General features: G+C 35.4%; 1 protein-coding gene and 1 pseudogene across 1 annotated transcript; one reads left to right on the top strand and one right to left on the bottom strand.

Moving 5' to 3' along the window:
* The first annotated feature begins 2,007 nt into the window (after positions 1 to 2,007).
* On the top strand, positions 2,008 to 3,407 carry CT83 (cancer/testis antigen 83). The gene is made up of 2 exons (XM_032258311.1): positions 2,008 to 2,237; positions 3,051 to 3,407. Exons 1-2 carry the CDS (start codon positions 2,163 to 2,165, stop codon positions 3,348 to 3,350), a joined length of 375 nt encoding a protein of 124 aa, XP_032114202.1. The 5' UTR covers positions 2,008 to 2,162; the 3' UTR covers positions 3,351 to 3,407.
* A 2,351-nt stretch (positions 3,408 to 5,758) lies between these two features.
* LOC116536571 overlaps positions 5,759 to 17,791 on the bottom strand; it is a 74,341-nt pseudogene continuing 62,308 nt past the window's right edge.

Here is a 17,791-nt window from a genome sequence, read left to right as displayed (position 1 = left end):
TCTTGCCTTTGTATACCAGAAAAACTGGATCATACATGGGCTTGGAGAATGAGCGAAAGGTTTTATTGAGTGGAAGTAGTTCTCAGCAGATGGGGGAGCCAAAGGGAGATTGAGTGGAAAGGTGGTTTTCCCCTAAAGTTGGGCCACTCAGCATCTGGGCTCCCCTCCAAACACCCCGAACAAATTCTGCATTGTTCCACCAGTCAACGGTCTGCCAGTTTTCCTATCAGTGCCTGTCAGTATGCTCTCACCCATCAACATCCTCTCAACATGAAGTGTCTTGTGGGTTCTGCTGGTGTGCTCCTCTGGACATCCAGCCACTTGTGTCTGTGCCTGCTAGGGTGTCCAGTTTTTTTTTTTTATAGGCACAGCATGGGGACATGGAAGGCCAGGGTTGTCTTGGGAAATGAACCATTTGACAAGAAAACAGAAATGCCTGTAAGAACCTACGTCCATGGGCACAGGCCTGAGCGGGTGGAGCCCTAGCCAGGGACCACACCCTTCCCCTTTCCAGCATTTCTCTGCCCGTTTCCTGTATCTATAGTCTACATTTAACTAAATTTCTTGAACATTTCTAACTTGTCTAGTGCAATGATTCCTGTACGTGCTACCTCCCATTAATACAAATTCAACTACACTGTTCAATTCCTTCATTGGAGAATATTAAATACTTGATACTCACAAATCAGAGTGGAGGTGAAGATCATGCGGATAAAGATGGCATGGTGGAGTTTATCTCAGGGCCCAACCTCCAGAGAGTCAAGTCCTGCTTTTGCTAATAGTTTTAAATGAGTTTAACACATGGATCTGTTTCCACATTTGCAAAAATAGACACAGTAGTAAAAATATCTTGGCTCTGGAGAACCAAACACCACATGTTCTCACTCGTAAGTGTGAGCTGAATGATGAGAACGCATGGACACATGGTAGAGGGTAACAAAACACACCATGACCTGTGAGGGGCGGGCAGGAATGAGTGAGGGGAGAACATCAGGAAGAGCTGCTAATGGGTGCTGGGGTTAATACCTGGGTGATCTGTGCAGGAAACCACCATGGCACATGATTACCTGTGTAACAAACCTGCACATCCTGCACGTATATCCCAGAAGTTAAAATGAAAGATGATAAATAAATTTTTTTAAAAAGTCATGGTATAAATGTGAAATTAAAAAACTAATACCTTTAATATAAATTTGTTGTGAGGCTTATGTGTGAAAATGTCTCCAAAATTATTTCTTAAACTGTAAAATGACGCAAACGTACATAATTATGCTAATGTGACTAGGGTTGGAGTAAATTCTAAAATAGCAATGTGAGTGTGGAGTAAGTGGTTTCTGGCAAAGATAATTTGTGGGTAACTACTTTTTACAGTGCATTTCTGTCTTGTTTTTGAAGTGAATAAAGGAGTGTTTGCAGCAAAGACATATTTTTAGGAGCAGCATCAGGGTTTTTTTGTTTTGTTTTGTTTTGTTTTGTTTTGTTTTAGGAGTCCCGCTCTGTCGCCAAGCTGGAGTGCAGTGATGCCATCTCAGGCTCACTGCAACCTCTGCCTCCTGGGTTCAAGCGATTTTCCTACATCAGCCTCCCTAGTAGCTGGGACTAGAGGTGTGCGCCACCATGCCTGGCTAATTTTTTGTGTTTTTTTAGTAGAGACAGGGTTTCACCATATTGGCCAGGCTTATCTTGAACTGCTGACCTCGTGATCCACCCGCCTTGGCCTCACAATGGGCTTGGATTACAGGCGTGAGTCACCGCGCCTGGTCAATTTTTTATATACTCTATTTAACCAATAAATATGGAGCCTCTACTTCTACCACGTTTCAGCTTCCCAGAAATCCCAAACTTCCTCATTGTCTTTCACTCTCCTCTGTAAGGACCTAACACTAACCAGGTGGGCAGTTGCTAAGTGCTGCCTGGTTTCCAGCAGGGGCGATTGTTATGTCATCTTATTGTGACGCAGCACCACCACGTGTGTGCCCAACTGTGACGTCTCGCACCCTCTTCAGTATATAAAGCAGGACAACACAGACCATCCCAGTTGCACCAGGCAGTCCACCACGCCTAGCATCCTGGCCCGAAGTTTCCCAAATTCGGGCAGCTTAGTGGCCCAGTAATTCCCAACTACCAGCTGAGAAGAACAGAGAAGAGGTCAAAGAGGAGCCATGTACGTCTTTTTACTTCTAGCGAGCGGCATTCTGTGTGCCTTGATGTTCGTCTTCTGGAAAAATCGCTTTCAGGTAATGGTGAATGTAAGAGAGATTTGAATTAGATGAAGGTAGATGAATATATGGACTGGGGAGTGTGTATGTAAGAGAGTAAAATATAGTAAAGTGAGAGGTAAGAGAAGATTACCTCATTCCTCTTTTTCGTTGGAAGGAGCCCCAGACTTTTACCCCTTACTCCCGCAATTCCTATATTCTGACCAGTGACTCGACAGTAGTGGTAGAATGCGTGTAACATAATGTGGATTAAAATTAAGGAAATGTATTTCTAAATTTCTCTTCTAAAAAGCCCCAGGTCCCTAAGTTATGTGGTCAGCTTTTCACTCATTGGAGAGTAATGTGCAATTGTAAGTGCCCATTCCCAACCACCATTTCCCACTTTAAGAATCTGTACCTTCTCTCTTCTCTTGCTTCTCCTCCCCCACGTGTCTGTTTGCTACTCTCACCATCTTTATTTTATGCGCACTTTCTGGGCATTCACAAATAATTAAAGTATGAATGTGGATTTCTTGATGTTAAAGTCACAAGTAAAGTGCTTTTAGGTAAGAGTCAAAGACAGGGTTTATAAATTTACCTGCTGGAGTGCTCAGGAAATGTAAGGAAAGATATGAAACGTTAACACTAAAGGCAACTTTCATATATATTTTTTCTCAGTCTGGTTTCGGAAGAATATATTTTTGAATTAATGTAGTAATTCAATATATTTTTAATTTCCACCTCTTAGGGGAAATCAGTTTATTTTGGTAACCAAAATTAGCCAAGTTGTTCTATAGTTTGGAAATTGCTTAATCCGATAAACTACATATGTATAATTCCCTTCCTTTACAGAGAAACATTGACAAAATATCAACTGCTGAAATGTCAACTGGCGAAATGTCATCAAATTCAACTGCTCTTGCATTAGTAAGACCCTCTTCTACTAGGTTAATTAACAGCAACACAGGCAACCATCATCTTTTAGTCAACAACCTCCCTCGGGATATTTTAAACACTTTCCCGCACTCCATAGCCATGCAGAAACGAATATTGGTAAACCTCAGTATGGTAGAATACAAACTGGCTGAACTGGAACATATCCTAGTTTCCAGGGGTGTAAGAGGTGCATCAGCTCACCGGAAATCCACCTAAAAGCATACAAGATGTAATGCATGTGGTGGAAATCATTAAAGACACTGAGTAGACTCATTCGATTGTGTGTTGTTACTAAATGACTTATTTTTTAAGAGAGAGGGGATGCCATGTCAGATACGAAAAATCCAGATACTTACCAAGTTTCTTACTTATACTTTAATTGATTACATATGGCTAAAATAGATTTATTGGGGAAGGAATAAAAGCACAATAGAGAAACAAAAACAGTTCAAAAGTTTCTTAACAAGAAATAAGCTACAGTAAACAGACTCTAGTTGAGATATAGTGATTTTACCTTCACTCAACTGTGAAAAACAGTTGTCATTAATGGTTTACAATACAATATCATAAATTGCCTCCAAGTTTGCATTAAAGTAAGTGGGATTTGATGGAAATGTTTTCCATTATGTAGAATGGTGTTTCTTGCCATTGTTGAACCTGGGTATAATAATAAAAACTATCATTGAGCACCCTACAATATGCCAAGCACTCTGTTAATATCTGTGCTTTACACATTTGTGAAGATAGTTACAAAAACTTTTAAGTATTCTTTGTGGTCAGCTTTTGAAAGGGATTTCTTTCCTTAACACTTTTCCCAATTATATATTCTTTCATTTAAAATGCCCAGATTGTCCCTGAATTGCAAGTCACCTATGGAAAATTGCACACCTTAAATAGTACCAAAATGTGGTTGTAGAATGCATGAAAGATAATGTGGATTAAAGTTAAGGAAAAGTATTTCTAACCTCTAGTTAGCCATCTATTTAAAATATTATTTTATAAAATCTGGTATAACTAAGAAATTAATAATCTCTTAAGGTTTACTAAGCAGCATTTGACCTGCCTTCAAAGGAAACCTTCAGAATGAGCAACTTCATCTTATACATATGTACATAACTTGCTGAGGTAATTCAATTAGAGGCCTACCTATTAACCTACTTTCATGTCCCCTCCCCTTAGATAAATTACCGGTATAAATTAAAGAAACCCATTAATTTATTACTCCTTTAATCTTTGATTACAAGAAAGAGAAAACAATTTAAAATATGTAAGAAAAATTCTTCCTTCTGTCGTCACTCACTTTCCAAGCACAAAATGTCAGCAGTAGTGCATATGGTACTTAAACTTCTTTAGGTCACAGGTTTCTTTGATATTCTGAAGAAAACCATGGACTCTATCCCTAGAAAAATGCATGTAGAAGTACACACAGAAAATATTCCATATAGTTTCAGTTCCCTGAACCCTTTTTTAAGAAACTTAAGAATTGATGAAAGTTCTCTATATATGTAGGCAGTGTTTATCATCACAGGTTGTGATGCTTAAACCAGTTGTCGTCAGTATATAATATATAAAAAATATATAAAACTCTTAGTAATATATTTAATTATCTTTTGTAAGGAAACTAGGACATAGGACTTTCTAATTTGACTTTTCTCATTCTTGACAAGTTTGACAAGTTTATCTTCTAATAGTATGTAAGCAAGTTATCACCTGTAAGTAATAACTTATTCATCTAAGACAAAATCACTCTGTCAGTCAGGTATCACAATCATGAAATGCTAGATTTGATTAAAGCCATTTTCTCATTAATATTTCAGTCCATATGCTGTTTGAAATAAAACGTGTATTTCAGAGGGTGTAATGAACAACTCTTAATTGTGTGAAACACAATAGAAATTAAATGGGTCATAGTTTTGTTCCAAATAACCCACAGAAGGAAGATTGTATATGGGAGAAGAAGTACTAAAAATTTCATTTTCTAAATTTCTTACTGGCCATGGGATCCTTATTTTTCTCTTACATCACTCTTCATAAAGCACATTAGCTGCTAAGTTCACACAGAAAACATGAACTGTAACAAATGCATGACATTTTTAAACATATTTGGATAAAAATATTAAGCTACAGTCCTCTTATAATATTCATAATACGTTTGTCCATATGTTTATCACATTTCTAATTAAGTGGGGCCTTAAGTTTTAACGATTTCTTTCAAGTGTACTTATTTATATTCCCCACAGATTTGTGGAAAAGAAAGATTGTAGATTAAGAAAATACAAGTAAATAATATTTTGAAAACTTGTGTAATGGAAAAAGTAACTTTTCTAAGTAATTAGCTCAAAAAAGCCTTCAATGTATTAGACATGATAATATTTATAAAAATATAATTATGATATAGAGACTGTTATTTGTGTCTGTTTTACAGATAGATAATCCAAAAATAAATATACTAAGCACATGACTGAGCACTATGAAATTCACATTTTTATATTGCATTCCTGATTAAATATGAAAAGAATCATACTATCATGGATATAGTATGTACATTTCCCTACTCAGTTAACATACAAATAAAAAAGTTTCCCCCATTCTTAAAAAGATCACATTTTTTTTTCAATGAGATCTCATTCTGGTTTTCTGCTGCCACTAACAGTAGGTATTTCATTGTCAGACTCTTTTTGGGGATTTGTCATGCCTTTATATCTCTCCCCACAATGTTGTTACAGATATGGACCCCAGTTAGAAGCTGCTCTGCAGCAACTTACAAGGCACCAAAATGCCAAAAAAAAAAAGAAAGAAAGAAAAGAAAACTTCTTGTGTTAGAATTTAAGTGCTATAGTCTGTAAACAAGTAAATATTGAACTGTATTTTTAATTTTTTTTCTTTACTAACAATAAGAACCATAGAAAGGTAAAAAGTACTCATCTGAATTCTTAATAATGAACAGTTTACCACGAAAAAAAATATAATCAAATGTAACTAGTTGTTAATAGAAGTATATTAACTGCTAAACAAAAATAACTGAGTATGTAAATGAATTCAAAACAAGATATGTAAACCCATTAGAGTAACAGTGTGACTACTCTGTACCTTCACTGACTTCTCAGACATTTCCATGCTGGCCTTAGGATGAGTGTGAGGTAAGGATCTAAATCAGTGTGTACCTGGGATATGTTTCAAGAACAAAGGAAAAAAATTTCCAGGATGAAACCATTGATTTGGATCCATTGTTGTAAGGACTTGCTAATTTATTTAAATCTCAGACTCCTGAACCTACTTTCTCATTTTCATACTGAGATATCATAATAAACTTTATCCGCCTAGACCTCCATGGAAGAAAGATGACTCAGGGTCTAGAGTCGGTTCCAGATATTTACCAGGCTTATTCCAGCATAAAAACACTAGTAGCATGTATATTATAACCAGATAAGGTTTCAAAAGTAGTGACTATGGATATAAAGCAAACAGGTCATTTGCTTTGTGACATCTTCAGGGACAATTCAGCACAGGTATAGATGTCATAGCTGTCATATGCTAAGCACTGTAGTAAGGCTTGAGGATACAGCAACAAGTATGACCAGACTTATTCCACAAGTAGCTTATAGTCTAGTATAGAGAAACACAGAAAATATATAAAGAATATGATAGGAAAGAACAAGTAGCATGTGTCTTTATTCTTGATATAACACCACCTCAGTGCTTACAACCTGGAACAGAACCATACAATGAGAGAGAGAGGGGGAAGAAATCTATGCGCTTAACCTACAAAATCTCTGGTGATGACAGTTATATTGTTGCTATTACATGGCATAATGGTCTATTATGTGGTAGGAAAATATAGCCTGCTAAATCCTACTTAAGTTGATCCACTTTAAACTGAGTAACTGTATAAAATGTCTATTGAAAATTCTTTCCCTTTTGACTTAGATTCTGCCTTATATCAGTTTTTGCATTTTTGGTAACAAACCTACTACATATGACTCTAACCTGATAAATAGTTGCTCTCTAATGGCTCTTAATACACCCTTGAAATGGCCTATTTTAGTTTTTATCAGACTCTTACTAGAGCAAAACTTCCTTCTGTAGCAGGCCTCTCATTATTATGAGGTCTGTTTTTAAATACTTAATTTGAACAGCTCTAACATATTGGCAGTTAGTTCATATAAAAGCTTTTAGAGATTTGAACATAAGTTCATTTCTTGATAAAGACAGTCCATAAGTTGGCAAAAGAGATTGGGAGAGACAAGTGGAAGGCTTGATATTCAGGACATTATTAAGGTTGATAGGTTGAGAGAATGATAAAAACTTAAAACCAGGACCTCCATTCTGTTATGACCTCCATGGTAGTCTATCAGCTTGACCAGAGGGGAGTCATTCATTTAGTACAAGCGGCTGGAGATTTAAACTGCCAGTATTATATATTTGGTATATAATACAAGGAAGAAATTTTATCCTTGAATTTGAGGGTGATGGGGTGGCTCAGGAAAGTGTGGCGCCAGATTTCTACATGATAATGAACTAAAAAATGTTACTTTTCAGAAGAAGATAAACACTCTTCTTTTGAGAGGGGGTTATCTCCTATGTAAAAGAAAGAACTAGCTACTGTCTCTTAAAAAACACATACAAAACAAAACAAGTCTTAGTTTTCAGTGCAACATTCAAAAAATATATATGCTGCCATCTAATAATTAAAAGGAATTTTAACTCTATTATGAAACACATTACATTTTTTAAGTTAGATAATCAGTTTCAAAAGGACTATTCGGGTTATTTGACTTTGTTTTTAAATAGCTGCTTCAGAAAAGAATGTCTTTTTTAAATTAAAATGTTTCATCACTTGTTAAAATGTATTTTGGATCTGAGTTTTGTAAAGTATTATTTTGCCTGCTGTTGTACTACCACATGCCATTGACTTTTAGTTTCTTAAAGAGAAAAAATTGCCTTTTTACTAGAAAGCCTTTGTGTATCACAATTTTTCTGTTTGGGAAAATCTAAGGATTTACTGTGGTTAGTCTTACAGAAGAAACGTGGATCTGATAAACTAGTGCCTATGATTTTAACTTATGTTTGATACACAGTAGTAAGGGCTTTATGAATGTCGATTATTTTGTGCCAACAGCCCAGATTTGTCACTTTATGTAAGCAGAAAACAATGAGCTCTGCTTCCAAAGTTATTTTATTTTCTCAGTGTTTGAATGTTGTTTTTTTAGTGTGTTAATAAAAGTATAAAGGATTGGAAAAATATAAATATTCTTAACTAAAGCATTTGCTAGATCATCTTTCTATAAATTTTGTTTGTATAATATAAAACACTCTGAAGAGTTGTCTGTTTTTCAGTTTCTTATCCTGGAAATCACATTTTGTAAAACTGGTACCATTCATAATTGTCAGATATTTTTTAAAATTATCTCAATACATCACTTTTATAAAAAAAAGTTTTTTGAAAGAAAATTAGATACATATATGGCCCTAGATGTTTGTATCCCTCTAGAATGATCTAGACTATGTATGTTTAAATTAACTTTTTTATATTTTGAGAGAGTCTCATTCCATCACCAGGCACCAGGCACCAGGCTGGAGTGCAGTGGCGAGATCTCAGCTCACTGCAGCCTCCGCCTCCTGAGTTCAAGCAATTCTCCTGCCTCAGCCTACGGAGTAGCTGGGACTACAGGTACATGCCACCACGCCCAGCTAATTTCTGTATTTTTTGTAGATACAGAGTTTCACCATGTTGGCCAGGATGGTCTCGATCTCTTGACCTCGTGATTCACCCGCCTCGGCCTCCCAAAGTGCTGGGATTACAGACGTGAGCCACCGCCCTCGGCCTATTTAAATTAACTTTTTATTGAATGCACAGGTGTCCATTTTTGATGTTATGCATGGTCCTTTTAGATCACATGATGTTTGATTTGCAAACATTTCTATAGCCTAACTTGTATATGTGGTTGCCTCCTTAATAAACAGCCTGACCATAAAAATAAAAAGAATATAATGCCATGTATACCATGTTATGCACTATTAACAGATGGTTGTCAGGTATAGAAGAAGCAAAGAAGGAGTAATTAATTTCATCTCATATATTCTCATATGATATCATGTGAGTAAATTAGTCTTCACTTTAATCATATGTACTTTGTATAAAGTATAAAAAATTTTAATGCACTTACTTGAAAGATGTTTCTTTAGCCTGAATTATTTTTATGATAGCCATAATTGGAATGCAAATAATGCAGAAAATAATTATGCGCCAGCCTAGAGCAACTCCCCAATCAGGGCATGGAATTGTGCCATAATCAGGTCTATGAAATTGCATTAATTACCAAACAAATATTACCTGTGAAAGTAAAGTATACAAAGACAAAGCTAAAAATTCTAATTTATTGCACTAATGATTATCAATTTGATTCTGTTCCTTAGATGTGATTTATCAAAAATAATTAAAATTAAAACACATTCAAGCAATTGAGATAATCAGGTAACAAGCCAGAAGATAAACAATATGAAAAGAACTTAAATAAATAAATTTTATTTTTACATTGAATACATTTTTCCAAAATTAATACCATCATATATTTATAAATCCAAATACTTGTTCAACATGTATTTCAATAAAATACTAGACCCTATATCAGATTGAAAGCAAAATAATATCCGAAATATCCTGTTATTGAGTTTTCTCTTTGATTTATAATAGCATGATTTTATTCTATGCCATAAGCTAACCAGCATATAGATTAATACAATGAGAATGTGAAGTATGTTTTAATGGCCATGCTTTTCTCCTTGCTTAGGAACTGCTTCTATTCTTTCCCACTGCATGAAGCTCCCCTTTTAGCACATCAAATACGCACATGCATTTCACACACTAATGGTGTGTATTTACCAAAGCACATTTCACTTTCAGCCTCTTACAGAGGGAAAAAGAAAAAACCTCAATATATGTTTAGGTAATACAGTAAAATCTGAATCTTAAAGTTCAAAACACTTTAAGGCCAAGTTAAAATAGACCTACTAGAAATGTTGAAATATTAAAACTATTTAGAAATTGGTAAAGCAAAACTAAATAAAACCCAAAAATTATCTAGGAGTTTCCTTAAATTTAGCTGTTTTGTTTTACTAAAATCAATGAGAAAACAATAGATTGTAAGAATCCTTATATATAGATCTATGTTTAATTTTAAAATTATTTTAATCCGTTTTCATGCTTCTGGTAAAGACATATCTGAGACTGGGAAGTAAAGAGGCTTAATTGGACTTACAGTTCCATAAGGCTGTGGAGGCCTCAGAATCATGGCAGGACGTGAAAGGCACTTCTTACATGGCAGTGGCAAGAGAAAATGAGGAACATGCAAATACAGAAACCCCTGATAAAACCATCAGATCTCATGAGACTTATTCACTACCACAAGAACAGTATGTGGGAAACTGCACCCATGATTCAAACTGTCTCCTACTGGGTCCCTCCCACAAATGGGAATTATAGGAGTACAATTCAAGATGAGATTTGGGTGGGGTCAAAGAGCCAAGCAATATCATTCCTCCCGTGTCCCCTCCAAATCTCACGTCCTCACATTTCAAAACTAATCATGCCTTCCCAACAGTCCGCCAAAGTCTTAACTCATTTGAGCATTAACTCAAAAGACCACAGTCCAAAGCCTCATCTGAGACAAGGCAAGTCCCTTCGCCTATGAGCCTGTAAAATCAAAAGCAAGCTAATTACTTCCTAGATACAATGGAGGTACAGATTCTGGGTAAACACAGCCATTCCAAATGGGAGAAATTGGCCAAACAGGGATACAGGGCCCATGTAAGTCCAAAATCCAATGGGGCAGTCAAATTCTAAAGCTTCAAAATGATCTCCTTTGACCCCATGTCTCACCTCCAGGTCATGGTGATGCAAGAGGTAGGTTCCCATAGTCTTGGGCAGCTCTGCCCCTGTGGCTTTGCAGTATATAGCCCCCTTTCTGGCTGCTTTCACTGGCTGGTGTTGAGAGTTTGTGGCTTTTTCAGGCACAGCGCAAGCTGTTGGTGGATCTACCATTCTGGGGTCTGGAGTACTGTGGCCCTCTTCTCACAGTTCCACTAGGTGGTGCCCCAGTAAGGACTCCGTATGGAGGCTCCAACACCACATTCCCCTTCCATATTGCCCTAGCGGAGGTTCTCCATGAGGGCTCTGACCTTGCAGCAAACATTTGCCTGGCCATGCAGGCATTTCCATACTTCTCCTGAAACGTAGGTGGAGGTTCTCAAAACTCAATTCTTAACTTCTCTGCACCTGCAAGCTCAACACCGTGTGGAAGCTGCCAAGGTTTGGGGCTTGGACCTCTGAAACCATGGGCTGAAGTATATGTTGACCCCTTTTAGCAATGGCTAGAGCAGGTGGGACACAGGGCACCAACTCCCAAGCTGCACATAACACGGGGAGCCTGGGCCCAGCCCATGAAACCAGTTTTTGTTTTGCCTTAGGCTTCCAGGTCTGTGGTGGGAGGGGCTGCCATGAAGACCTATGACATGCCTTATAGACATTTTCCCCATTTTCTTGTGGATTAACATTAGGATCCTTGTTACTTATGCAAATTTCTGCAGCCAGGTTGAAATGGGTTTTTATTTTCTACTGCATCATCAGGCTGCAAATTTTCTGAATTTTTTTGCTGTTTCTATTTTAAAATGGAATGCTTTTTAACAGTACCCAAATCACTTTTTGAATACTTTGCTGCTTAGAAGTTTCTTCTGCCAGGTACTCTAAATTATCTCTCTCAAGTTCAAAGTTCAACAAATCTCTAGGGCAGAGGCAAAATGCTACCATTCTCTTTGCTAAAACATAACAAGAGCCACCTTTGCTCCAGTTCCCAAAAAGGTCCTCATCTACATCTGAGACCACCTCATCCTGGACCTTATTATTTATATTACTGACAGCATTTTTGTCAAAGCCATTCAACAATTCTCTAGGAGGTTTCAAACTTTCCCACATTTTCCTGTCTTCTTCTGAGCCTTCCAACCTGTTCCAATCACTGCCTGATACCCAGATCTAAAGTCATGTCCACATTTTCAGGTATCGTTTCAGCAATGCTGAAATTGATACCAGAGTGGGTCGACTGGTATCAATTTAGTGTATTAGTCCATTTTCACACTGTGGATAAAGACATACATGAGACTAATATGAAAATGAGGTTTAATTGGACTTACAGTTCCACATGGCTGTGGAGGCCTCAGAATCATGGTGGGAGGTGAAAGGCACTTCTTACATGACAGCGGCAAGAGAAAAGGAGGAAGATGATAAAATCATAATATCTCATGAGACGTATTCACTACCATAAGAATGGTATGGGGGAAACTGCCCCCATGATTCAAATTATTTACTACCAGGTCTCTCCCACAACACATGGGAATTATGGGAGTACAGTTTAAGATGAGATTTGGGAGGGGACAGAGAGCCAAACCATATCAAAAATTAAATGACTTACCTCCATTAATTTAATTCAGAAATTTAAATGTATTTTATAATTACTATAAATGTACATAACTACAAGAGAATGGATAAGGGATGGGGGAGTCATACACATGACTTTATAGAAAATAGATTGCAATGTAAATCGTTTTAATGTAACATTTTTGCATTTAAATTAAATTCAGGTGTCAAACCTATATAATCATTGAGTATTAGCTTGTTAAGAGGTCCAGCTAGACCTTCTAAGTTGACAAAGGGGGAAAATTTTATTATGGAGACTTGTCAAATAAAAATATTTAACAGCATTTTCAAAGTCATTTAGCAAAAATATGAAGTATCCAAATATTTAATGTCAGCATATCTAGTTTCAAGCTGCTCACTTTTTGAAATTGATCTCATAATGTTAAAAAATGTAATCCTCTCTACAAACGTGACATTTTAGATTTGAGGCAAATCCTGGATAGAATTACTTAATGGCCTTTTGTAGGAAAGCCTTTGAAGCATGAAGGCAATGAGAACCAAAACACATCTATGAAGCTTTGACATTACCCCACCCTACAACCATTATTTCTAGTCCATAATCATTCTCCATCCAGTGTAGTGTTTATTTTGGTGCTCAGCCATCTACTGTCCTAAAATATTATTTGAAGATTTTAAGTCTATATGTTATTTCTCTTGAGTAAGACAACTTTTGCTTTACCTCAGCTCCTAAATAGTACTAGTTGTTGAATTTATTAACATAAATCATTGTCCCTATTGACACAGGTAAGTTTCTTTTACTACTTTCAGAGCCAGATACCTTCCTCATTAAGAAATAAAATAATTTAAATATGACTGTTGTTTCTCAGCATTCAGTATATTTAAACTAAATTCCTTGAAGGCAGGATCTGGGCCTTATGCATCTTTGTGTCAGAGAGGTTAGGAACATTATTGATGGCTCAACATATTTTTTAGGGAATGAAAAAATTCATGATTTATTTTCAATTATTCTATGGATAAGTTTGAAATTATTGATAACTTTTAAATCTGTATGGATGTGTTTATTTTCTCAAATGGAAATGTTTAAACTGATGGTCTCAAAATAATACTGCAAAGGCATTTTAATTTAGGCAACTTGGAGACATCAGCCATAAATACTACAAAACTTGAAAATCATTCATTTTAAAAGTTACTTTGCCTTCAGTGTGAATTACTGTTTATTTTAGAATATATGTATTATTGATACCAAGTTCATGGTATATTATTACTTATAATCAAAAGGATAGGTGTAGTGACAAACCAGCAAGCTCTCCACCATAGCCAGAATATCCACCTCTTTGCTCCCATGATCATTTCTAGATTCTCAATGGATCTATTCCCTGCTAAAGAAAACAAACAGTACATTGAGTGTTTGCTAATATTTTCTTCCAATAACCATTGTGACATCAATAATCTTTCTGCATCTAAACATTTTTCTGTAGCACAACAATGAAGCATACTTTTTCTTCATAATGTATTTTTTCCAGTATATTGTACTTTACTATTATAATAGTATAAAAAGTAATAGTATAATTATGTAAATATAATGAATATGAGTCAAACTAAACTACTTTAATAAAACTTGAAAATAATTTTATAGTTACTATTTACCATAAATTCAGATGATTCCTACTAGCTCCAGTATAGCTGCAATTAAAATGTCCCATCCAGCACAGCAGTGGTCAATCAGATGAACCCAGTAAATTCTAGCCTACCAAAAATATATTAATTACTTCTAAGTATAATTTGATTTTTTTGATTAATGAGGTATTCAAATTGAATCTATTAATTTGATCTTGACATATGTTCCTTAGTTTCACTTCTGCTAAAATGTGTAAAGGAATTTTTCAGAAGTAAACCCAAATATGGCTTTAAATGTATCAAAAATCTTTCAATCTATACTGAGTCACTGGAAAAAAAAAAGCACTTAGAATAGTTGATTATCAGAATGATATGCAACATCTGTATGTTCTGTAGTGGTTGCCAAGAAATGTAGCATGTATTTAAAGTCTGTAATCTTTTTGTAACTGAGATAACTGTTCATTATTGGGCCTCCTCATCTGCAAAGTAGACTTACTATAAAAGTAATAATGGAGAACAATGGGCTAAAACACACAGAAAATCTCGATCCAAATTAGACTTGGACTTGTCAGTAAGCATCCTCTTAAACCTTCATTTCTTTCGTTAGGTTATAAAGTATGTTCCAGCTAACAATTTGTCTATGAAAAAAAATGTTGTAGTATACCGGAGTCTCACAGATGAGACCAAGGAGAAAAGAAACAAAGCGGCAGCCCAAAGTTATGGAAACCCTCATTTTCTTCATCACTTTGGGAGATAAATCTTGAATCGTTGTTGTGATCATTTCTTCAGAGGGGGAAAAATGGCATGTTATATATCAACTTATTTGTCATTACTGTTAATCACAGAATTCCACGTCTGTTAATCAAATTTACAAATGTATGTTGAGAAGAGACTCTGAGCCCTGCTCCTTGATTTTAAAAACCCATAGGGTTATTTCTTTTGGCAGTCACCACTTGTTCTGATGAAAATCAAATGCAGCTCTATTTGTTGTTTTTAGTCTGCTTTATATGATTTTTCACTGATAGCAATCGTAAGGTAACAGTCCCCTGTGAGCTGAATTAGTCTAAAAGGAAGGATTCTAATAGGACTTTTAAATAAGGTAAATATTTGAATCAGCAGTATGGGGACAGAAAGAATTTTAGGTTTAGAAATAAATATGTCCATGAAATAGGGAACTGGCCAAGAGTAGAAAGATGTGTGAATGAAAATATCAGAAAAGATGTTTGTGATTTTCAAGGACTTTAAAAGTCAATCAGAAAACTCTGGGTTTTATCCTATAAACAGAGTTAACTATGAAAATGTTTTATGTGAGAGAGGGGTAGGATGAAATTGTTTTTCAGAATTTCTCTAGTCATGTAACCTAGGTAAATCCCTATATGTCCACAGAACCATGTGCAAGTATGATCATTGCAGCAATGTGTATAATTTGTTTTTTTAAATTAAATAATTCTAATGCCCATTATTATGGTAACAAAGAGATTGTTATTTAATTTGATCTACATGCCTATGTATCAACTGGATTCATAGTTAATGGAAAAACAACTTTCAGAGTAATACGTATGCTATGAAACTTCACATTTATGTGAAATCTTAAAAATATTTATTTATGAATACATGTAAAATGGATATAAACATGGACAGAATAACATACACAATCCATGGTAACAGTTGCTTCTAGAGAAAAATGTGAACTGTATAAGGGAGATAAGACAGAGGACTTCAAATTCACCTTTAACAGTTTATTTTTTAAAATATCTGAAACAAATATGATAAAATATTAATGTGTATTCCTTTTGAGTGTCAAGTACTTTTCTGTGTTTAAATTTAAGTTGAAACATCTTTCAGAAAGGTCATTCCAAAATTAACAGCTAGGAGGACAATATGGGTCATAAAAGCCTGTTTTCAGGTAGAGGAAACACAAATGAAATATAAGATGAAAATGGTAACACTGGCAATATTACCAACTGAGAATCGAGACCCAAATTTAAAAGCTTGAAAAAAAAATCCAAAACGGACCTCCTGGTAGTTTGACTAGAGCTTCTGGATAGGCAATGAATGCCAAATCAAAACGTACAAAAAATGTATGATATGTTAAATTAGTTACCAAGAATGTCCATGTATTTAAACATTTAAAAAATAAGACATTAGAAAAATGTCATCTTATTTGGCAACACAATCCATGACATAAATTATTTACGAACTATTTCACTTTCCTTTTTAAAAACATTTGATTTGGTTAATTTGTGCTTTAAAGTTAGGGAGTTCACTAAGATTTATTTAAAGCTGTACACTCAAAGTCACTTGACTCTCTTACCTTTATGATGTTCATGTGTTTTAAATATTCAGACTCAATACTGTAACTGTATATAAAGAATTTGTATATACATTGTCTTTCTCTTATAATGCATGGGAAGTGCCTAGCATGATGCCTGAACCTTGTAGTTGTACAGTAAGTGGTTTATATTAAGGACTAAACAAAATCTGGGAGAACATTCTATTTTCGTAAGCAATGTTTTCCTAATATGCTCCTGTTTACATGGATAATCTAAGAATTATTATATTATTAAATTAAAGCAACCAAATTATATAAAACTATGATGGTTAACACTGAGTGTCAACTTGACAGATTTGAAGGATGTAAAGTATTGATCCTGGGTATGTCTGAGGGTGTTGCCAAAGGAGATTAACATTTGAGTCAGTGGGCTGTGGAAGGCAGACCCACCCTTCGTCTGATGGGCACAATCTAATCAGCTGTCAGTGAATGTAAAGCAGACAGAAAAACGTGAAAAGGTGAGACTAACCTAGCCTCCCAGCCTACATCTTTCCCTTGTGTTGGATGTTTCCTGCCCTCAAACATTGGACTCTTTTAGTTTTGAAACTTGGACTGGCTCTCCTTGCACCTCAAACTTGCAGACAGTCTATTGTGGGACCTTGTGATCATGTAAGTTAATACTTAAGAAACTCCCCTGTATATACATATATATATATATACACACACACACACACACACACACACACACACACACACACACATATACACATATATATGTGTGTATATATACTTTTTTATGCTTTATACACACACACACACACACGCACATATACTATTAGTTCTGTCCCTCTAGAGAACCCTAATGCAAAGACAAAATGAAAAAGAAAATGCAATACTCTAAATTATAACTGTTTTAAGTAAATTTCTGTCAACTATATTAGAGTTTCATAAGTGAGATACATTGAATTAATGAAAGTTGATAATACATGGTATGATATACCTGATTTTACAACTTAAGAAAATTCCTTTCTAGATATATGAACCATTTGGCCCAATATAGAAAAAACAGCAAATCCAGCTAACACACTAGTGAGACAGTTTGTAAAAAAAAAAAAAAAAAACTACCATGATATCAGAGAAGCGGTTTAGAATACAGATGGTGAGGAATAAAAAAAATCTAAAAGAAACAATTCTCAATGCCAACAAACCCAAAAAAGAAGTTCTGTTGTGCTGTGTTGGAGAGTAGAGGGGTGAGAAGATTAAATTGTATGTTTCACAAGGAGCTTTAGGTTTCACTCTGATTTTTTAAAGGTATTAGAGACACTGAAACAGTCCAAT

This window comes from Sapajus apella, unplaced genomic scaffold (genome assembly GCF_009761245.1).
Source record: "Sapajus apella isolate SASKATOON/1434 unplaced genomic scaffold, GSC_monkey_1.0 scaffold102, whole genome shotgun sequence".
In the NCBI taxonomy this organism is placed as follows: Eukaryota; Metazoa; Chordata; class Mammalia; order Primates; family Cebidae; genus Sapajus; species Sapajus apella.
This window is presented reverse-complemented; position numbering and strand designations above follow the sequence as displayed.